Here is a 24,602-nt window from a genome sequence, read left to right as displayed (position 1 = left end):
CAAAAACCACAGGGGCATGGTAAACTAAGTGCCAACTGGGAAGGCCCATACTGAATCCAACAAGTTATCGACAAAGGAGCATACAAGATATAAAAGCTCAATGGAACCACCCTACCAAACACTTGGAATGTATCATCTCTGAAAATGTACTTTAGCTAATATATATGTCGGACATGGTGATGCACTCTTTTTCCTACTGCCAGATTTTATCCCTAAGGAGGATTTTGCTGGAGAGGTTTTAATGAGGCACACCATCCCGCATTTTCACAATTCATTCTACTACAACAAAACACAGCTAGCTATGCCTAGTATTCAAATTACGTCAACAACTTCAAAACAAACAATACTAATTATGCGATACATTCAAGCATATCTAACGAAATGTGACCAAACAAATTCCTGCAAAACCAATTCTAACATCATCAAACTTGGTCGATCAAACATGTACAGTTCAGAATGAACAAGTCCAAATGCCTACAGGTCAAAGTAACGCTAATAACATATACCCCGTGCATAAATTTTTTCGCGCACAAAGTCAAAACCCAAACGAGGTATATACCGCAGACAAACAACAAAACTCTCACAACTATACTTTAAACCCCAATCATTCGATTCTCACAAGCAAACAAAAATACATATGCAAACATTTTCCAAACAACGCAAACATGAAATAGCAACATCAAATCCTCAATACCACAATATTTGGCTAAATGACATAAGTTCACCACAAACAGTCAAAAGAAACTAAGTCAAACAAGTTTAAAGAACTATCTATTACAAATTTAAACATCAGGGTTCTCCCCCTCACCCTCAACGCCATCCTCATCCTCAACCAATTCATCCCCAACCACAACCTTACAAGGATCCATTTTCGAAAGATCAGCAGCAGGAGCAAGAAACTTGGCCTGCTCGACAGCCCTCTCAAATCTAGCCGAGAACATCTCCAAGTCATGATCCTCTTTCTCAGTTTCAGCCTGCTTTTTCTCCACTCCAAGAGCCACCAGTCTCGCCTCCAGAGCCAAGTTCCTCTCCTTCAATTCTTTCTCAGCCTTCTCACAAGTCATCAATTTCTCTTGCAGTGTATTAACCAAGTCAAGAGCATCATAAAGCTTGCTCGACTTCTCCACATTTTCTTGCATCAGTTGAGCCATGGAAGCCTTATCAAAGGAGTCCCAGCATGTTTCAGCTCCTGGGACCGACCAATACATATCAAACGTATTCCTACCACCTGAAATCCACACAGACAATGTCACTCTAACAAAGCAAGCAACCAAAAAAGGAACTAAAATAAAAACAATACTTAACAATACCTGCAAAAACTGAGCCATGCCAACATCACCAACATCATGAACAATTTTCACATCAGAGGGATTCTGGGCATGCTCATCGGCAACAGCAAAATAAGAGAAGTGCTCCCCCCATACAGACGTCAAGTCCTCACTTTCCCTATAACCATGCAAAGCCCTCTGATTATCAGCAAATCGTTTCAACTGTTCCAAATCAATACTTTTTTCACCGAGGATATCCTCGGCCCAATCAGTCTCTTTCTCTTTCTTCTCCACCTTTTTCCTCTTGTAGCTATTCTTCTTCACCGGGGAACCCTGGTTCACCTCGGCCCCCACTTCAGCAGCAACCTGACTACTCGAGCCTTGCCTCTCAACATTCTTCGACCAAAAGAATGCACACAAGCTAGTAGAAGTCACCTTAGGAGCCTTTTCCACTGCAAAAATACAAGACAGATAAGAGACCAGGAAATAACAACATATCAAAACAGACAAGAAAACCAACAATTATTTACCTATATACTCAGACAAAGCATCTTTATCAGACTCAAGATCAAGCATATCCACAACAGAGAGCAGAGAAGAAGACGATACATGATTCACTAAAAACTCAACAACTATTTCATTTTTATACTCCATCACATCCATCCCTAGAATTTGCCATCAGAACCAAAACACGGGAAATTTTTCTAACAGGCAATGATCAACATACCAGGGAAATTCACTCTCAACCACACCGATTTTCAAAAACATGGATTTAAAACATTTGAACGAAGAACGATAAAGACTGAAAATCGCTCGCCCAGGAGCACCAGCAAGATTTAGCCAACACCCCCTTTTCACACCTTTACATTGAAACAGAGCAAAAAACACTTCTAAGGACGGTTCCATCTCCAAAACACCCATCAAAATCTCAAAAGCCCTAACAAACGCCCAAGAGTTTGGATGCAATTGAGATGGAGCACACTTCAATTGCATCAAAACTCCACATTCAAACTCAGAAAACAGAAACCTAAACCCTAACTCCACAAACATAGCACTATACATATAAAAGTATTCAAAACCTTCACCCCGATGAAAAACCCGATCATCGGCATTGCATGGCATAAACTTAAGGTTTATCTCACAACCCTCCCTTACCCAGGACGACGGCGAACCTAATTGAGACACGCTAATCTCATCATCAAAACTTGAAGCCCAACCCTTCACACCGAGTCAACAACCCACCCGTATGGATTCACAGGATTCCAAACAAAAATCTCTTCTACAATCCTATCAGTTGTTTCAACCAGTTCGTTCTTTCTCTTACCCTTAGCCCTCTTATCAATCATTACACCCTTCCCTTTATCCATAAGCAAATTCAAAGCAAAACTAGGAGAAGAGAAACGAAAACGAAAAGCAACAATCACTAAACTTTTTTGCTCATTCCGAAAACAACGCAGATAAGGCGTAGACCAAAAATAGTAAGCCAAGAGTCCAAAAAATTTACTAGTCCACTAAGCCACATCTCCAGGTGAAAAATCAAAACCCCCAACCAAATTACAACCGTTGATCGTGATTACTAACTCTAACATCAACGATTCTGATCTCCAACCATTCCCATTCCCAACACACAATTATAATGCACGTTTCCCAACAATCTCTCTCCTATACAATTAATTTACCGCCTAAAATTTCAACCTTGCCAAATTTTTCAAAACCCCCCCTCCACGAGCAAACAAGTCGACCTTAGGGGCTGCCACTATACTCGGTCCCGAGCTATACATAAGCTCGACCTGTTATAGCTTGGCCTTGAAAAATAGGTCAAGCTTGGGGGCTATGATCCGTTATATACCCAAACCTGGCCCACAACAACAATCTCGGAACCTAGTATAGCTGACAGAGATAACTTCTCTAAAATAACTGCTCCACTCAAGCTTCCACTTGAAATGCTTAATTATTGGCTACGGGGATCAAGGGGTTTTGTTTATAAAATGGTAAGAAGAGTAAATCAAACAAGCAATTAAAGAAAGCAAGTAATAAAGAGAGACATTTATGGCAAGAATTGAGATCATAGGCTTTCTATCCTAGTCATACAATGATTAATTCATCTTATTTAGTCAACTCCAACAAATGGAAGAAGGTATCATGTTATCTTCACATAAGGAGAATGTCAAACAAGACTGATCAATCATATCACAATAATAACAAGAATCTATCTCATTTCGTCATCTCCAATATTGGAAGAAGGTATCACATTATCTTCCATGAGAGAAAGTCAAACAAGACTAGTTAACCTCAATCCAAATGTACTAATCAACTCACTAATAGAATTAGCAAAAGATTAGAGTCAATGGAATTCATATTAACTAACAACACTAAATCACCAACATTAGTTAGGTATTCATGACTCAAGATTGCCTAATTACTCTTTCCAAGCCAAGAATGCTCAAAGTCTACTCTAAAACCCAACCAAGCATTTTGTCAAATACTTGGTGGGTATACAAGGAAAGCATAATAAAAGTGCAAGAATAGTAAATCTACCAACTACCAATTGCAAAAAAAGTAAATTCACAACTCAAATCATCAATGAAAGAACATCAAACATCAAATCTCATTAAAAGAAAATCCAAATCCAACATGAGTGTTCATCAACATATAAGAGACATAAAAGTAAAATTATCAAGAGAACTAAGAAGAATAGAGTAGTAGAAACAAGAAATTGTAGAAGAAACAAGATGAGAACAATAATCAAAACCTAGATCTAAGATAGAATTAAGCTAACCTAACCTAATTCTAGAGAGAAGAGGGAGCTTCTCTCTCTAGAAACTAACCTACATGATGCTAAGCTACCAAACAATTGCTTCCCCTTTGTCCAAGCTTGAATTCTGCATGAAATAGCATTAGAAATGAGTTGGGTTGGGCCCATAATGCTTCAGAAATCGCTGGGGGCGATTTCACTTAAATGGGCCACGAGCAGCATCGGCGCGCACGCGTACATGGCGCGTGCGCGCCCCTAAACACAAAGCAAAATATGGCAAATTTTATATCATTTCAAAGCCCCGGATGTTAGCTTTCTAACGCAACTAAAACTGCCTCATTTGGACCTCTGTAGCTCAAGTTATGGTCGATTGAGTGTGAAGAGGTCAGACTTGACAGCTTTACAGTTTCTTTATTTCTTCATGAGTTCTCCCACTTTGCATTCTTTTCTCCTCACTTCTTCCATCCAATACTTGCCTTATGAACATGAGATCACTCAGCAAACATATCAAGGCATCGAATAGAATTAAAGTGAATTAAATTTAGCTATTTTAGGGCCTAAAAAGCATGTTTTCACATTTAAGCACAAATCAAGGGAGAGTTACAAAATCATGCTATTTCATTGAATAAATGTGAGAAAAGGTGATAAAATCCCCCAAAATAAGTACAAGATAAACCAAAAAATTGGGGTTTATCACCACTATCCCAATAAACTCAGATAACAATCACCATGGACTCCGTCAAACCAATAACAGACTCGATACAAATAACGGAGTACACAACAAACAATCAAATACATATACTAGTATGTAACTAGTAAAAAGGTACGCAATCCACTTCAGTCTTAATCTGAACTCTCTCATACTCATACTTACTTGAGCGTTGGAGTCCCTTTGCAGGTACCCAACGTCGCCTCTCCATAAGAAGACAACGTTCTGTTCAGATCACTCCAAGAAAAGCTAGTTCAAGTGCCGGCAGAACGAGCTATACTTCGGAGCTCACTTTCACACAGGAACAAGTATTATAATGTGAGTTTATGTTCAAATAATAGATCCTTAAAAATTTTACGTAAGATATTTTCATTTTTTAAAATTTTTTATTACGTTGAGGTTCTGAATTTTATAAAAGTAAGATATATAAGTCTTTCGTCACACTTTTAAGAATTTATTTGTATAAATAAAAATAATAAGTTTGACTAAAAAAAAACTTATATATCTTACTTTTACAAAATTTAGAGACCTCAATGTAATAAAAAATTTTAAGAACAAAAAGCCTCCATTGTAAAATTTATTAGGAAGCTATCTGAGTAGATACTCTTATAATATCTATCCCTTATTTATACATTATTATATCATTATATTATTCTACAATACACCTCCGTCAATTTAATTCAATTCAAATTAGTAATTGCATTCCATTCAATTCGATTCAAAATTGAATAATCCAAACTTTGTCAGTTTAATTCGTTTCACAAGAGTAATCCAAATCGCTCTCTTGATTTGAAGTTGAATCATTTATTGTTTCGATTTAGAAGTGCAGATCGAGGAAGAAAACGAAGAAGAATAGGAAGAAGATAAATGCAATGTAACCAGATCGAAATAAGAAAACGAGAAAATGAACGCGAAGGCAATGCAGATCAATAAGGAAGAATGCGAGCAGAGAAGAAGAAGAAGAAGAAGAAGAAGAAGAAGAAGAAGAAGAAGAAGAAGAAGAAGAAGAAGAAGAAGAAGAAGAAGAAGAAGAAGAAGAAGAAGAAGAAGGTTTACATTGTAGCTGAAGGTTTACGTTGAGCAAAGCTTTAGGTTGCAGCACGTTATATGTAACGCGTGTATGACAAACGAGTGAAGGGTGGAAGACACGCGTGTGGAGAAAATTACTTGATTAACAACCATGTAAAAAATACATGAATGCAGAACTTTTCTCTTTAATATAATAACAATAATAAATTATTAGACATATAATTAATTGAATTGTGATCATATTATTTATTTCCAACACAACATACTTCACAAAGATTGGAAGGAACAATATTAAAGGAAGTACGAAGATTGCATTTATTCATCACATTCAAAATAGTCTTGGATGCACAATGTCCAAGTCTGTTGTGCCATAGTTTGTAGGAATCTTTAGCTGTAATTAAGGCCCCAGGTACACCTGGACTAGAATTTGAAGAATGAGAGATAGAAGTATTAACACTATTATCACAATTAGAAGTATTTTTGGTAACAGTAACAGAATCAACAACAATAACAACAAAGCCTTATCCTACTAGGTGGGGTCGGCTACATGAATTAAACAATACTATTGTGTCCTGTTATGTATTATGTCTATAGAGAGACCGTTTACATGTAGATCTCGTTTGACCACCTCATGGATGGTCTTCTTAGGTCTTCTTTTGCCTTTCACCCCTTATTCATCTTCCATCTCATCCACCCTCCTGACTAGGTGTTCTGTCGGTCTTCTTCTCACATGTCCAAACCACCTGAGACGCAATTCAACCATCTTTTCTACAATGGGTGCTATTCCAACTCTCTCACTTATATCTTCGTTCTTTATTTTATCCAATCACGTATCATCACTCATCCATCTCAACATCTTCATCTCTGTCACACTCAAATTATGTTCGTCATCCCCTTTGGCCGCCCAATACTCCGTACCATAAAGCATATAAAACCAGATGCATTCCGCCATTTTGACCACCCTAACTGGATCCTATGATTTACATCCTGTTCAATCTCTCTGTTATCCTGTATGATGCACCCAAAATGCTTAAAACTTTTAACTTTTGGTAGAATGTTTTATCCAATCTTCACCTCTATATTAGGGTTTCCTTGGAGTAGAATCTGTTAAGTTTTCTGTTATTTTACATAACAAACATTAGCATGGAACTCAAAGAAACAATTATTATCAGCTACAAATTTTTGTACACTAACAAGATTATGAACAATATCTGGAGAATGTAGTAATTTATCAAGAAGAAAAGCTTTTTTGGTTTTAAGATTAACCAAGAATGAATGGCCATAATGAGAAATACAACCACCTTTACCATTACCTAACATTAACATTATTCGATCTGGGCCATTGTATTCAGTGATTGAAAGCACATTTTGAGGATCATCAGTAATATGATGACTGGCTTCTGTATCAGGTAGCCAAGAATTGTCCAGAAATGTTGAGGGAGTGGCAAGATAGGCCTTTGAATTGTGATAGTAGATGGTGGTGGTTGAGATTGGGAGTTGAAATTCTGAGTAGAATTGTTAGAGCTTTGATATGTATTATGAAATCTATGGAAGCAATTTAGGGTAGTGTGGCCAAAATGTGCACAGACTTGACATTGAGGTCTGGTGTCTACTACAGAATTTCTGCTCCCTCTAAAGAATCTACCACCACACCCTCTTCTTCCACCAAACGGAGGTCTTGAGCTATCACGTGCAAATTGTGATGGAGCTTGAGTGTAGTTTGCATGTATGGATCCTGATTCAGTTTTTCTGAATCTATTGAACATATTTTCGTGTGCTAGTAACAATGTCTCAATCTCAATTAAAGAGAGAGAATCAAACTTAGTCATGATAGAAGAAATGTACATAGCATAGTCCTTAGTTAGGCCATCAACAATTTCAGTAAGATGATCTTCCAATGAAAGAACATGACCAAGTGCTGCAAGAGAATCTACCACATTTCTTATTTTCTTCAAGTAATTAATCTGATGCTGAAATTCCTTGCTTGCTGATGCTTTTGAGTTCAGACCTAAGTTGTTGAATTTTAATATTTGAAGCTTTAGCAAAATAATCTTGAATTCTTGACCATACCTGATGAGCATATTCACAATCCAAAACCTGATTGTTGAAATAAGTATCAATAGCACTGAGGAGCTAAGTCATAAGGCAATGATCTTCAACTCTCCGTTATGTAGATGCAGTGGATTCAGTGCCAGAAACTTGTACAACTTCATTTTTGAATTGTGGTGAGACTTTAGATTGAAGAAGGTGATCTCCCAATTTGTTATCATTGATGACATAAAGAGCTAGATGCTGCCAGATTTTAAAATTGTTTTCATTGAGTTTATCAATGGTAGGAGCAGAAAAAGAAGGAGAATTTGAAGAAGATGAAGAAAAGAGAATCAATGCAGCCATGGATCTTGAACCTCAGCTCTAGATACATTGCTTCTGCATAATATGTATATCAGTCTATTTATATACATGAAAGCAAAACTTAGTTATAACAGAAAGATTAAACCAGAGTTGAACTAACTTGCTACAACAGGTAACCTTAGTTAGTTATAACAGAAATTATTTTTTTTTCCCCTCAAAGTTAATACCTTTATTGTAATCAAATGGTTGGATTACAATTCTCACAAAATCAGGGATAAGCAAATGCAACAAAAATAAATGAGGGGACTCCTAGAAAAAACAATACCAAACTAAAACAGAAATTATTTCTTTACTCGAAGTTCTTGATTTTCTTGATCATTGGTGTATACTCTAACAAATTTGTACTCAATTTAAAATCAAATCTATTATGTTATATTTTATTTTATTTTAATTTTTAATTTCTTTATTTTGTCAAAAGTTTGAATGCAAGTTACCTCTCACTTTTTAAAGCCAATAAATGTTGTTTCTTTTGCAATAACATATGCTTCACTTTAACACAACACATGAGAATGATAGAAACTATTAAAAAAAAAAAAAAAATAACAAATTATTCAAATGATAAGGACTTTGAGAGAGGCAGAGAAGCTCTATATATTTTGAAGTGCTTTCCCTTTTTAATATATTGAAGGACATATGTTTTATTGAAATTTATTATTTAGAGACAACATGATTTTTAGATATTAAGTATATTAGATTAAGTTTTTTAAAAATTCATACTATACATAATTTACTATTTCTTGACAAATGATAGTTTTTTCGTTCAAATTTTGATTATTCAACTTTTATATATTAATTAAAAACTAAACGCTCAAGTTTCAGATCCAATATTTTGTTCTTCAAACAAATTTTTATTGTTTAAAAGTATTCAAGAATTAATTACTCCAAACAAATTGGTTTTTTAATATTTTCAATCAAAATTTTAATATACTCAGATAAATAAATTTTTAATAAATTTTATTATAATACAATTAAGTCTCAATATATTATTATAGGGCAACTTAGTTCCTTTCAAAATCACACGAGGCACAAATCTATCTAAATAAAAAATTCTCAATAATATAGTGCTCTATAAATTTGCTTGAGAACTAAGTATTGATTTAGAATTTTGAGAATCAATTTAAATTTTACTGTATATTATATTAACTGCAAAATTTTTTCTAAAATTTCTAATATGAAATTAATTAAATAATTTTATCAATGTAATTTTTTCATAAAATTTTTAACATGAATTTTGTATGATTAATGAAGATAAATCTTAAAAAAAAATAATTACATTACATACATACATATTTTTTTAATTTAAAATATTTCAAATATATTATAAATGAATTATGTTTTACTTATCATTGCAAAAAAATATATCATTGACAAATTTAAATGTCACCACAAAATTAACTGTTTAGATCTGTCCATTAATAAACATAACACATAAATTTTGAAGATAATTACTTAAAACTGCATGATATATACATATCTTAATATAATTATGAGTTGGTATTTATATAAAAATGATAACTAAAAATTATTGAATAATTTAATATATTTAATTAAGTTATTTAATATATTACATGTCAATAATTTAGTTATTTTTATGTGAGTACATAGGCACCTTAATTATTTCATCTATAATAATATATATACTAATTAAAAAGAAAAAATACATAGATATGTCATCACTGTAATAGATTACTACAAGTCTAGCTATGATATATTGAGGGTATATTTGTCTATAGAAGAAACTTAGAGAGGCCGATCTTATCACCGGTTTGCTTTACAGCTTTCTCATTTTGCTCTCTATATTCTCTAAAAGTGAAATTTTTGTACATAGCTGGCTTGGTATGGCTATGACTTTGTATCAATGTCTCCAACAAAGGGCAATAGAAGAATGCTACTGAATACCTCTCTTCCTTTTGCGAAACTACCACTCTGTGTTTTATACTTTTGTATATGCCATTGCTCAATGCCTGTGAGAATGGAAGCAAACTATTAAATTATTATATTCTTGCAGAATTATTGAAGCTAAGGTGTCGTGCTTAGTTAAGAAAAATATTTCGGCAAGAGAAAGAGAAAGATATTTTTACATGTTCTATGCCAAAGAAATTCTTAATCCATATGTCATATGAGTAAGAAATTCTTGGAATTTAAACTATGAATTAAAGAACAATGATACACTATTTTAATCATTTCTAAATTATACCTCTTCATCTTCAAATATATAATAAGATTTAAATGTATTATTATCTTAAAAATATAAAAAAAATATTTTTTAAAAAATTATTAATATTAGGTTGGTTATTTTGAATTAATATTTTATTTTTTATTATTAGAATTTAAGATTTAAAATTTAATATTTAGTATTTAAATTGTTAATTAAATATTGACAAAAAATTAATAAATTTTTGTTAGTTATATAGTATTGTTTATATTTTTAAAAATAAAAAAAAAATATTTATAAGATGATAGTTTGAAAAGATAGATTATTGTATTGATGAAGTCCACTGTTACAAATTTAAAGGTAAGTAATCATGGGCAACAAGAAAGTAGCATTGTGCCTAAATATTAGAAATTTTTTTTAAGAAAAACAAAAAAAACACTTAACATTATCAATTATTAGGTCATGTAATAGCGTATTTATTTTTATTGCCTTGTTCAAGGGTACTGTTACAATCATATATATTTCAAATCTTTGAGTCAATTTAGGTCAACTTTTAAACATAAATACTAACAATGAAGTGGTGCTAATAATTGGTAATGAAACAACAAAGTATATCCAATGGACATTATTATAACTCTCTTTGTCAGTCATCACAATTATTTTAAAAATAATCACTATATAAATTTGAACTGATAAACCAGATAAAATTTCTGAACTTCTTTTTTAATTGATTGTTAACAGAAAAGATTAATAAAAAATATAAATATTAAAAAAAATAATAATATTTTGTAGAATATATCATGAATACATTTTTATTTTGAGTATGTTTTTATTGAGTTTTATATTAAACTCTTTCAAAAGTCTTAAAAAAATTAGGTCTGGCATGCACATATATAAAAAATATTCTGAGAACAATTAATTAATTAAATCATGAATCACCTGAAATAAATCTCCAATGTTGATAACCAGAGCTCCTGGATTAGGCTTCACATGAATCCATTTTCCATCTTTTAATAATTCCAATCCTCCTACATGGTCCTGATAAACAATGCTAATAAAACTTGAGTCGTTGTGGGGCATAAGTCCATATAACTTTGAAGATAGTAGTTTTGGACATGGAGGATATCTATTCAGTCTAATTATAGAACTTTTTTGAAAGCAATTCTCTTTGAAATAATTCTTGGATTTCATAATCATGTTCATTTTGCACGCCAAAATTTCTGCCAAGCATTGGGCTAGTGGGGTAACTGCTGCTTCAAAGGCTTCAATGTTCCATCTACATTAAATTTAATGAAAAATGTACTTATTAATTATGTATAAATTAATAAAAAATAAAAATGCATAATAATAATAATAATAATAATAATAATAATAATAATAATAATAATAATAATAATAATAAACCAATGAGTTATATCTCAAATGACATAATTTTTCTATACTCATTGAAAAGATCGTAGATTCAAATTTCTTTATTTTTGATATAAAAGATTTTGTTTAATTATTTTAATATAAAAAAATAGAATGAGTATACAATAAAAAATGTATCCTTATCTCTAAAAAGAAAAAAATATATATACATATCAACAAAGTGTATAAAAAATAATAAAACAGATTATTTCTCAATTATAAAAAGAGAAAAATGATGAAAAATGGAAAAATGATACAAGTTATGCTTTTTTTAATATTTATTTTATTTTCTATACATGTCTTGTTTTATTAGATTCTTTTACATTTTTTATAAGTGTTAATTTTTTTTTTTATTTGGAGTGGAATATAAGCCTCAATTATAGTGACAAAAAATGATTATAAGAAAAACATCTTTACATGGAACCAATTTTTTTAATGTAAAATTTACTTTATTTGAATTTAAAAAATACTAATCTTATATAAAAAATAGTCATATCATATAAATGCAATAGTTCAACATTTTAAAAGTAGTTTAATATTGTCATATTGTTAATTCAATAAACTTCTACTAATAAAAAAATGTTATATTATAAATATTACATGTAGCAAATTTCTATAAAATGACTCCTCAAGTTGTTTTCCCTTGGTCTGTTGTCTCGTGCTTCTTTTAGATTAGTTATTTATACTAATAATTTTTATTTTTCTTTTCTTCTTATTATAGTTATAATAGATTAAAGAGTGGATTTAAAATAGGCATTGAAAATAAAAAATAAAAAATAAAAAAGAGCAAGACAATTGGAGATAATTTATGTATAATTAATTCATCAACCTTTCTAATTATTTCAGACATAAAAAGAGAAGAGAATGGAAAAAATATTTGAGCTAGTAGGGAAGAAAAAATGTTCAATAAAATTTAATTAGTATATTCAACTTTAATTTTTTTAATTTATGACTTCAACAATCCTAGGTATGCAATCAGAATATTTAATAGGAATATTTGTGACAAATTAGTCAAAAGTATGAAATTATTAAAGATATAAGACAGTGGAGTCACTGATTAATTGATTATTCATATAATTGGTCAATCATACTGTCGCATTAATTATACTGTTCCAACAATTATGAAAAATACTACTTTTCACCTTTAATGTTCACTAAATAGTTAGGTTAATATATACATGCATCGTCTAAACATCTATGCTATGTAACTGAAGTACAAAGAAAAATTTGGTAAGATGCCATATATTTCATTGGTTAATAACAAAATACTATATGAGTAATAAAATTTATTATTTGTAAATAATATTTAATTAATCTTTTAAATTTTAATGTTATATTTTAAATTTTAAATTTAATATATAAAATATTAATTAAATATTAATTAATATTAATAAAAAATATTAATTTTATTTTTTTAATTAATTAATGAGTACTCATAAGAATAAACTAAGTAATAATTAGACAGTGTAAATTCTAATTAGTAGTTATGAAAAAGTCCAGAGTACTTTTAATATGAGTTTTGTGGATAAATGACAATACTTATAACAGTAAAATTATTAAAAGTAGTAATTTTTATAAATTGAAATACATTTTTAAATTTGCCTAGAAGATAAAATATTTGATTAATTTTTTTTTTAATCTTAGTATTTTTTATATTAAAACTATTATTCATATAACAAGTATTTTTTATATTTATATTAAAATATAATTATTATTAATTAGTTATATAAATTACTTTTAATTAATAAAATAAAAAATATTAGTTGTTAAAAAATACTAGTATCAAAATAATATATACTCTAAAAAATGTAAATGCAATGTGATTGTAATTTTGTTAGAATTTTCTGCAGATAAAATCAATAACAATAAATAAGAAAATTTATTATTTTTATTATCTTTTATAAAAGTTTGATTTGAGAACATAAAATATTAAAAAAATAGACAAAAATATATCAAACGCATGTTAAAAATGAAAATCTTAGCAAGTGTTATTTTCATTATTTATTAAGAAACCCTTATTTTATATATATTAAAAATATTATTTATATTAAAATTAATTACTAAAATTAATTATTAATATATTTATATATAAATATATGTATAATTTAATTTATTTTTAATGTATATTTATATTTTAATATATATTTTATACTAATAACTAATTTAATAATTAATTTTTGTACATAGAACGTTACTTCATCTGTATGTATGTATATATATATATATAGAGAGAGAGAAAGAGCCAATTTACTAATCAAATTAATTTCAAATAAACACTGTATAGATAGAGTAGAGTAATCTAAGATTATTTCTATATATAACATCATAATAAAAGAAAATAATAATGTCAATTCACACATAATTTTTTTATATTATATATTTATATTCATTTATAAAAAGAAATGACATCATCCAAATAAAAGTGACAATATTTATTTTTTATAAAAAATTAGTATAATTGAATATCTTTTAAAATTTATTTATTATTCAACTTTAAAAAAAAACTAAAAAATAAATAACTTCTCATAAAAAACAAATAATTTTCTATAAAAAAATATTTAAACTAATTAAATAATATTATTTAAATTAAAATATTGACTAAAAAATTTAAAAGATAAATAGCTTTTTTCAAAAAAAAAAAAAAAACATATACCTGAGACTTTTGTGCTGGTTGTCCATCATTGATATATCTGAAATAGGAAAATGAAATGCTTCGGACCATAACAATTGCTTCAAATTAGTAGCAGATGGGTTTCCCCATCTATAAGTTCTTGGAGGCAAACCAAGAAAATTATCTGAAGATTTTTTCACAAAAGGTTGATAGAACAGTTTCATTTGCTCAAACAGCATCATACCAAGAAGATCCTTTGAAATACCATGATTCACAATCTGAAAGAAACCCCATCTCCTTGCAGCATCACTTATCTCTTCCATGCACTCATCTCTCTCATCAAGATTATTTTCATTCAACCGGTTAAGATCAATCAAAGGTAGCTCTATCTCATCATCAAAATTCTCCACCAGTAACAAGTCATTATTGCGGTTTGAATCTTCTTCTTGCAAAAGGGTCTTGTAGGTTTCTAGGAATGGAGGTTCATAATCCATTTTTCTTTTTGGAGTTATGTATTACTCTGTGGAGTAGTAATATATATATATATATATATATATATATATATATATATATATATATATATATATATATATATATATATAGAAAAGAGTGAAATAGTTATATCACTAGTTTAATTAATTGCAACAAATACAATACAACATACTAGTAAGTTCTAGAAACAAACTTTTGATGCATGCTTGGTGCTACAAGCACTTAATGTTTATCACAACAATTACTAATATAATTACTGTCCATTTAATTGAGATTAAATGCTGTTTAATTAAGTTGGGTTTTGCATGAACCGTTGGGATTATTATTTATAAGAAATTTGTGTAAGATTGCCGACATATTTATATTCTCTATATATGTTGTTGGCCTGAAAAAAGCACAGGACATAACGTCGGCTAGTGCTAGCTGTCTCGTCTGTCTTTCAAATAAGTGTATATCTACTATATAATAATTTGGAACCGCCACTTAGGCCAATATTATAATAATCCCCATATATATCTATTCAGTGATGTTATGAGAATCTTAAATTAAATTAAAAATAGCCAAACATGTCCTCAACTTTATATTCGTTTGTGAGACATTAGGCTCAATGCATGCTAAATCAATATCTGATATAAGTTAAAAAATTCGGAGGAGAATGTTAGAGAACAACATTTTTAGTAATAAATTATAAGCGTTACATAGCTATCAGTGTTCTATTCATTATTCTTCAACTTACTAAAGCCGAACTTGAATCTTTAACACTTATTTAAATGGATAAATACATACCTATCAGTGTTCTGTTTATTCACATTCCAATATATATATATATATATATATATATATATATATATATATATATATATATATATATATATATATATATAAAACTTCAACAATGACAAGAGACCAAATTACCTGTAAGTGCTTGAGTCTGAAATAATTGATTATTACGGTACGTTAACAAGCTTCATATGCAGAATAAAGTGATCAAGAGAAGGGATTCTAAATTTGAATAGTAATGAAATAGAATAATATAATCAAGTATATATGCTAGATTGTGAATGTGAATGTAGTTGCATTTGCATACATTACTCCATTATTATTTATAGGCATGAAACCATGAAGCATGGAATGGCACTATATAGTAAAGCTAACAAGTATATGGCTAAAGACGAGAACACGCGGCCAGCCATAGAAACAGAGAAAGAAGGGACACACAATAATAATATTGCAACACTGCAATATGCCAAATGATTTTGTGTAAGTTAAATTGCTGAGATAGGTAAATGAAGAGAACTCCCTTTTATTAAAGTATTGTTGAAAATAATAAATTAAAATAACATTAGGTGATAAATATTTTTTATTTATTTTTGTCTTATGTTTGAATAAATATTAACCAACTCCTTTTCTCATATTAATATAATATTTTTTATTATTAAATCAGATGTCTTATTTATTAAGAGATTTACAAGCTAACTAGGAATAGTATTTTGTTAGGAATGATATTTTTATTCATATATGTGGATACAAGTTTTATCCCCATTCGATTAGGATGGGTTCTCTTATGAAAGATAGGTCAAGTTCGGATTTAAGGTGAATTTGTTCCTATTCATTTTTTATATATTTTTTAATTTATTGTAATATTATCATTTTTTGAATATTGTGATCATTTATTTAGTAACTAGACATTGATTTTTTGTAAAATATTGTTTGAATCCTAATTTTTTATTATTGTTTTATAAATTTTAAGTTCTAATTTTGTATATTAAATTTTAAAAGTGACCGGATTATCGGAATAATAAATAGAGATGGGGTAGGGTACTTATAGAGGTGAAGTATGTATCTGCAAAGACGAATTAAGGTGCAAGTGTTTATTATCTGAGCATAATATTAAAGTGTATTTTTAAAAATCAAAACACGATAAAATATAAGTAAAATAAGCTACGAGTCTATGATTATTGGACCAATTTAAATTAGTTGGAGATGAATATTCTAATTATAAAAAAAGTTAATAATTGTATTTTTTTACAATAATTTTTCTATTTTTAAATGTATGAGTTCATTAATATAATCATAAAAAAATTAAAAACAAAGCAACAATGGCTAATTTTGGGTTTTTGTTGTATTTAAAATACTTGTGTATTATTTATTCCGGGGTTGAGGAGGTGCTGGTTGTGTGGTTTTTTTAAGGGGAAAAAAATCCATCTTTTCACTTCTTTTCATCGTGGATTTGATTGTGGTGGTCACGCCGTCACGGGTCCTTTACTCCATTATCTATCCACAGGCGACTTTTTTTTTTTCTTTATCCTAAGACCTAAAATTTATCATTCTCCAACTTAATTATCTTTAGAATTTAGCTAATAAATAAATATTTTAAGAATGCTGATCAAAACAATAAAAATAGGAAAAATAAATTTTATTATATTAATATATTTTTTACATTTGCCTTTTCTATTAAAACTTTATCTATACTTATTTATAAAAAAAATCAGAATTTTTTGTTTTCTCAAGTTCTATTCCTTACAAATTCTTTAATCATTAATTCTATTTTTGTGTGTGTTTATTGTTTTAAATAAAATATAATCAATAAAAATGCGATGAGCAATTATAATATGTGAAATATTTAATGTGCTCGCTCTAGAAAAGTAAGGACGGTAATATTCTTTATATTTATATAGTACGTAAATATTTATATGCAAATTAAATATTCAAATTTTAATAGATAATACTATTTAAGTTTTTATTATAAAAAGTATTATATTTAAAAAATGTGGTCAATAATTAGAACAAAAATTCAATCTTATAAATCTAAATTATTTATATAACGCAAGAAAATATATTGTTAAAAATTTAAGATAAATTTGTTCACAGAATAAAAATTGCATTTCTTTTGTCCAAACAAATATCTGTACTTTTATAAAAAAAAGTTAAGTGTCTAGGTATTTTGAATAACTAAGTTTAACTAAATTATTTAAAAAATATATATTCATATGCCAATCACTACAATAAAATTGGTATTTTGTGACGGTTTATTTAAAAATTTGTGACGATTTTAAACTATTGCTAAACGAAATTTCAACGGTTCTATAAACGTTGTTTATTAGGAAGTGGAGATTTAATTTTGCAACGGTTCATTAATTCCAATAAATTGTTGGTATGCAAATACTTTTCTCTTTTTTAACAATTATCGATAATTATTCTTCTTCTTACGTTCCTTCTTCCTTCTTCAACGTAATTATCGTTGTTACGTCGCTACTGTCGTCGTCATCGTTACTGTTACCATCGCTATTTTCTTCTTCTTAATGTTATTGTTTTTTTTTCTCTTTTTTCCTCCTCATTTTCTCTTAGTTTATTAGCATTATCATTATCCTTATCGTCTTAATTTTCTTTTTCTCTTATAAATGTTCAGAAAACTAGAATACAAAAATTTTGATGTACAAAATATAAATTTTAATGCACATCACACAAATTTTAGTATACAGTACAAAAAATTTTTAAGGACCACATGTCCACACCCAACCAATAAAATATGCACAACATACACATAAATTTTTGTAAATAACACAAAAATATTGTTACATAGTATATAATTTTTTATGTGCAGTGTAAATATTTTTGGAGGATTACATACTCAAAATATTGAGTCATCCAACTAACAAAATACATTCACAGTAAAAATTTGTGCTATGTGCAAAGATTTATGTGCTATTTGTAAAAATATGTGTGCTATAAATAAAAAATTTTATACTATATCGATAATTAAATTTGTGTTATGTTCAAAATTTTATGTGTTATGCTTTGAAAATTTGTGTGTTATATTAATAAGTTTTTGTGCTCTCCAACAAAAACTTGTGTGCTACGAAAATCGCAAAAAAAAAGAAATAGTAATATATGCACGCATTCTTTCTCTAAATTTTACACAATTTAATTAGACTTGATTATAAAAATACTTGTATATATAATATCATTTATTCTTATCTACATTTATATTACATCTATACAAAATATTAGTAACTAAACCAATTATTTGTATAAAATATATATTAAAGTTATAAGTCACTTGCCATTTCAACTAATTTTACTATAATTACTTTTATACATATTTAATAAATGGAAAGAGTAAACACTCAATCTGATATTTATCTATTTTCACACAAAACAACAGGAGACACAAAGATCTCAACATTATTATTTTAAAATAATGCAAATCCTTCGTTACAAAATATATTAAATATTTAAAAATTTAATTTTGTTGCGGAGTAATATGTGGGAATTTTATACTTTTATAAATTTTTATTTAGTAAAAAAAATTAACTACTACTACTATTATTATTATCATTTTTCTCATTTTTATTATATAATTTTTATTTCTATTATTTTTTTAATAAATAAATTAATTATAACAATTACTGAAATAAATAATTTAAAAAATATTTATCGAAATAAATACTCCTTTCTTATCTCATTTATATTATAAATGAGATAATTTTGTATGTATGTCGTTTATATTATAAATGAGATATGTATAGTTTTTTAATTTTCATAGATACATATTATCTTCTTTACACGAGATATATATATTCATAAATAATTAAATATAATTTTTAAAAATAATAAAAAAATATTAATGATTTAAATTGTGCAAAACTCTTAAGAATGGAACGTTTCAAATAATAAAAAAATGAAAGAGAAAGTAAATAGTCTATTTTAAATAAGAGAGAAGATGAGTCACCAAAAAAAAAAATAAGAGAGAAGATGGACTATTTAATAGTCTATTTTAAATAAGAGGGAAGATGGACTACTTAACATAAGTTATCACATTTATTTTTTTAACCGTTGAAATAAGTTTTCAAGTGAAAGCACATGTAAGTGCACCGTTAAACTGCCCACTATTAATACTGTTATCTTTTTTCTAACTACCCATTAATAATACTATTGTTTCTTCCATCCATTGACAATTTTTTATTAGGATTTATATAAAAATTTAGAATTTCATTTATTATATATATATACATAAAAATTTCGTTTGTTGCACATGGAATTACATAAAAATTTGAAATTTAATTTAAATAATATTATTCTAAAAAGAACTCAATGAAAATGGATTAATTAGTTGGATGATTCTCATTAGTCCATCTCTGTTGTTAATAGTGGCAATTACGAATTAATGTGTTTATTTTAAATACAGTCTATCTTTTCTATCATTTAAAATAGATAATTTATCTTTTTTATTATTTGAAATATTCTATTTTTAAGAGTTTGGTCTAATTTAAATTATTAATATTTTTTATTTTTTCAAAAATTATATTTATTTATTTACAAATACATATATCTCGTTTACCGTATAGACGAAATAAAAAAATATATTTCAATAAATATTTTTTAAATTATTTATTTTAATAATTATTATAATTAATTTATTTATTAAAATAAAAAATCCACTATTCGTATTGTGCTACTATACTTTATTACTATTATTATTATTATCTCTTTTACACCAACATCAACACTATCAAAATTATCATCCCCTTTTCTTATTTCTTGTGCGATGTTACTTTTTTAACAAATATTTATACTGTAATTTTTTATTTCTTCTTGTGATATCATTTTCAAAAATGGTCCTTTTTTACTAGATTATTATCGGTGAATTTTTTTAAAAAAATAATTTATTAACCGTTTGTGGGGATTTAGGACTTATTTAGATGAATTTTTAAAAAAAAAATAGTTATTTTTTTTAAAAGATCTTATGAAAAAATAAAAATAATTTTATATTTGAATATCTTATATAAAAAAATCTTTTTTTATCAATTATATTTTGGTATAATAATATAAAAGTACTTTTTTGTTTATTTATTATATGAAGAACATCCTTTTTTTAAAAAAAAATCTTTTAAAAAAATATAAATTACAGCTTCTCAAAAAAGATATTTTTTATTTTTCTAGTACTTTTACTTTTACTATTAAAAATTTGTCAAATATGCTAAAAAATAAAAAATTCTTTTTTTAATAAAAACAATTTCTCAAAATAATAGCCCAAACAAGCACTTAACCCCTGTTGAGTTAAGAAATTAATTAATATAATTGATGATGACAAAACATTTTATTATTGGAATCACCCAATTAGTTTTGATTATTTTAATTAAGTGATGTAGGCCAAAATAAGTGTTGTAGCGGCCCAATATTAAACAAAAGAAATCTGCTGATGGGTTGAATGGTAAGTAAAAATAATCCAAGTCCAAGTCATCCATCTCAAGCTCAATTCTTCAAGAAGCAAAGGTAAGGAACCAATGCGCTGAACTTGAGCAGAACCCGATCCAAGCTCGATCTGAATTTAGCAATTCCCTCCAACTTGCTTCCAAAGCAACATTCCTTTTTCTCTGTCCAAGTCAAATCATAGAAGTAAGAGAAAGTCCTTAGTTCCTAAGCTAATCAAAGAAGAGGAAAGAAAGAGAAGGTCAGACTTGAAAGGCAAATGTCAAATCGGCGAGTTCAAACCAAATCAAGCTTAAGAAAAGATTAAAGGTAACTCATTTCCTTTTACATGCATCAGATCTTCTTCTCTTCATCTTTAACGTTCTGCCTATCCATTATGAGATACATGGGAAAGATGATGTCTGTTCTTCTCTGCTATAAATCCACGGTCTCAAACATATCTTGGGGACCAAGTTAGTTTTTAAGGACTGAGATAAGGTTTTACCATTGGAAACTTTTGTTTATGGTGACTTGTGGCTTTCGGTCAACCAAAGAGGTCAGAAACAAAGTCCCAAACTTAAGTAAAAATGGGAGAAAGTGAATGGATGGGGTTGGTGAAGCACACTGCTCAAGAAGTTGAACTAGGAAGAGAAACCAAGCAACATGCAAGGAGATAAAAGAGGTTTGCTGTTCATTCAGAAGCCAAGGAGAGTAAACCAGTGTTATTGAGGTTTTGTTCTGTGAAGAGTTCCCTGAAGAAGTTCCTCTACTTGGATAATATTTTCTTTCAAAAAAGCATTCGGCCAATACTGAAAAACTAAATCAGAGACTTGCAAATCTGGTTTATCACATAGCAAAGAGGTTATTGATGAAGTCAATCTCCTTCATGTTTTACAGATTGTAATGTACTTTTCTATGTTTATTTTTCTGTAATTTCTTGTGTGAAAAATGCATATTGAGAGAGCTCAAGTAAAAGCCATGAGTGGAAAAAGGCTGAGTGATACACTTGAGAGAAAAGCCTAGATTTATTTTCAAATTTCTTTATGTATGTACGTGTCTTGTATCCAGTACCAGTGAGGTACCCCCTTTCTTAGTTGGGTGAACACTAAGAGTGAAGAGTTAAGTATTAGCATAGCCAATGTCAAGTTAGGTTAGAACTTGAAAGTGAAAGAATTGTGTCAATCATGTGGAATTAGTGTATGTAATACTTTTAACTATTGTGGAAATTCCTCCATAGTTGTGGAGGAGACTGGATGTAGGTTGCATAGCACAAGACAACCGAATCAGGATACATGCTGGTGTTAGCTTCTCTCTTCTCTGCTGTGTTCTGTTTTCTGATATTCATGAGACAAAAATAAATTGTCTCATAAATTTTTCGCTGCTAAGTTCAAACAGAAGCAGAATTAAAAATTTATTTCAAAGGGTCATTTTAGTAATTAAAAAGAAGGCGTAAATTCAATCCCTTTCTCTAAGCCTACCACAACCTTCAACCCTTTTTTACATATTACAAATGAAGGCGACTATAAAAGTGATTTTTTATGAAAATTGACAGATTTTTTAATAGAAGATACGAATTGTTTCCAAAAAATGCTGAGAATTAAAATATTATGTTCTCTTTTTATAAGATATCGTAGTGTCTTTTGTAAAAATTGATACGAGTCGAATTGGATTTTAAAAATGAATCAATAGGTATGTTAGTGTATATATATTGATATATTAGTGTTCTATAATCTAAAATCAGCCATAAACAATTTTTTCTATTTAGTTAATATTTATTCCTAGCATACATATTATGATTATTATTAATAAAATTTTAATATTTTTATTTTAATTTGTAATAAAATTTAAAATGTTTATTAAAAACTCAATTAAAAAACTTAAAATATTAACTAAATCCTTATTTTAAATTGCCACTTAAACATAATTTCAACTATATTAGCAATATAATGATGTAGGAATTAATAAAAATATTAAGTGTATATAAGAATTAATTGCTAAATTATATATATTTGTATATAATTATATATATTTTTAAATTTATTTTTATTATATGTTATATATTTTAATATATACTTTATATAAATAATTTATTTTTTATAATTAATTTTTGTTGTATTCCTAAAATAATTGAAAAATCACTGACCGTGGGTTCATATGAATAATGTATTATTGGTCAAAGTTTAGCCCCATTAAATAGTAAATGCTAATGAGATGATGTGGAACCATAAGTTTAGATATTTTTAGTTTTTAGATATATTTCTATAATCAATGTATTGCATACTTCGATATTTTTCAGTTCAGTTATTTATTTAGAAGCAATGGTATTGTATGATTTTTTGTTCACTTGTTGCAATTGCAAATACAAACTCTAGATGAAAAAAATCTCAATTGTTGTAGAAACTACTATGACAGTTGTGGATCCATAGTGGTATGGCGAAGGTTATAGTTTCTACGAGAATTTAATGTTGAAGAATATATAAGGTGATAGATAGAATAAACTACTAAAATTGTTTTCAAATTTTTAACATGTTAACAAAAATATTTCTAACTTTTATTAACGACAAAAAATATTCTAAAAATATTTTAAAATGTGACAACAATTTTAATATTAAATATATATTTTTAAAAAATATTTTAGAGATAAAATTTTAATGTGATTTTTTGTAAGTATAATTAAATTTTTTTTTAAAATTTAATAATTTTATATTAAGTATATTGTTTTTTGCAATTTACTTTTGTTAATGGCAAAAAAAGATTTAGAAATTGAATTTTTATCTAATTTTTTTATATACTTTTTAAATAGTTATATAAATATTTTTATAAAATTTTAGATTAAATACATAAACAATTGACCAAATACAAAATTTTTTAGCCATATTTATACAAAATTAATATTATTTTTTATTATTTTTGTTGTATTTTATAACATTCTAAAGATATTTTTATTGTTATACAAAATTAGAGAATATTTTTGTCAGTACTTTTAAAAATCGGATACGATGTTCATAATTTATGATAGTAGATATATGCATATCTTGCATTGTTAAAGTATAAAATGACTGTCTTTGGATCAAAATTATTGTTAAAATAAAATCACACAGTTCAAGTAAACAAAAACACACATTCATAATGACAAAAGAACAAGTACTAATACTGGTACGTTCTGAGAACTTTTGAGATAAATTTATAATTTTTTTAAAGAAAAAATATCATACAAACTTTTAAGAAAATTTTAAATAGACTTATAAATTTCTAAATAAATTATTAAAATTAAAATTTGGGCAAAAAACCTTAATAAGCCAAGGTAAGTTGCAAATTACTTAAATAAGCCAAAGTGAAATTCGTTTCAGCAATGAGCCAAGTCCTATCTTTATATAATTCGAACCAGCATGGTTCGAAATAGACTTCTTAATAAATCGAACCAGCTTAGTTCGAATTAGGCTGAGAAAACTTTGCATGTAATTCGAACCTACCTGGTTCGAACTTCAATCCAACGTAATTCGAACAAGCTTCGTTCGAACTATAGCCAAGTTTGCAACGTATGTAATTCGAACCAACCTGGTTCGAAT

At 27.9% G+C, this 24,602-nt stretch overlaps 1 protein-coding gene across 1 annotated transcript; it reads right to left on the bottom strand.

Moving 5' to 3' along the window:
* Positions 1 to 9,787: 9,787 nt before the first annotated feature.
* Positions 9,788 to 14,878, bottom strand: LOC112707251 (gibberellin 2-beta-dioxygenase 8-like). The gene is made up of 3 exons (XM_025758919.3): positions 14,392 to 14,878; positions 11,268 to 11,604; positions 9,788 to 10,137 (listed from the first exon to the last, which is right to left on the bottom strand). The coding sequence occupies exons 1-3, from the start codon at positions 14,841 to 14,843 to the stop codon at positions 9,901 to 9,903; spliced, it is 1,026 nt and encodes a 341-aa protein (XP_025614704.1). The 5' UTR covers positions 14,844 to 14,878; the 3' UTR covers positions 9,788 to 9,900.
* Positions 14,879 to 24,602: the final 9,724 nt, after the last annotated feature.

The sequence above is a fragment of the Arachis hypogaea genome, chromosome 8, assembly GCF_003086295.3.
Source record: "Arachis hypogaea cultivar Tifrunner chromosome 8, arahy.Tifrunner.gnm2.J5K5, whole genome shotgun sequence".
NCBI classification, from domain to species: Eukaryota; Viridiplantae; Streptophyta; class Magnoliopsida; order Fabales; family Fabaceae; genus Arachis; species Arachis hypogaea.
The sequence above is the reverse complement of the archived record's forward strand: the minus strand, read 5'-3'. Positions and strand labels throughout refer to the sequence as shown.

What these genes read in the sequence shown, in the direction of transcription:
- LOC112707251 (XM_025758919.3), bottom strand. Translation starts at nt 14,843, where the DNA reads ATGGATTATGAACCTCCATTCCTAGAAACCTACAAGACCCTTTTGCAA. An exon ending in AACCAGCACAAAAGTCTCAG is followed by an intron (nt 11,605 to 14,391) that starts GTATATGTTTTT and finishes AATTTAATGTAG; the next exon opens with ATGGAACATTGAAGCCTTTG. An exon ending in ACATTGGAGATTTATTTCAG is followed by an intron (nt 10,138 to 11,267) that starts GTGATTCATGAT and finishes CCATTCTCACAG; the next exon opens with GCATTGAGCAATGGCATATA.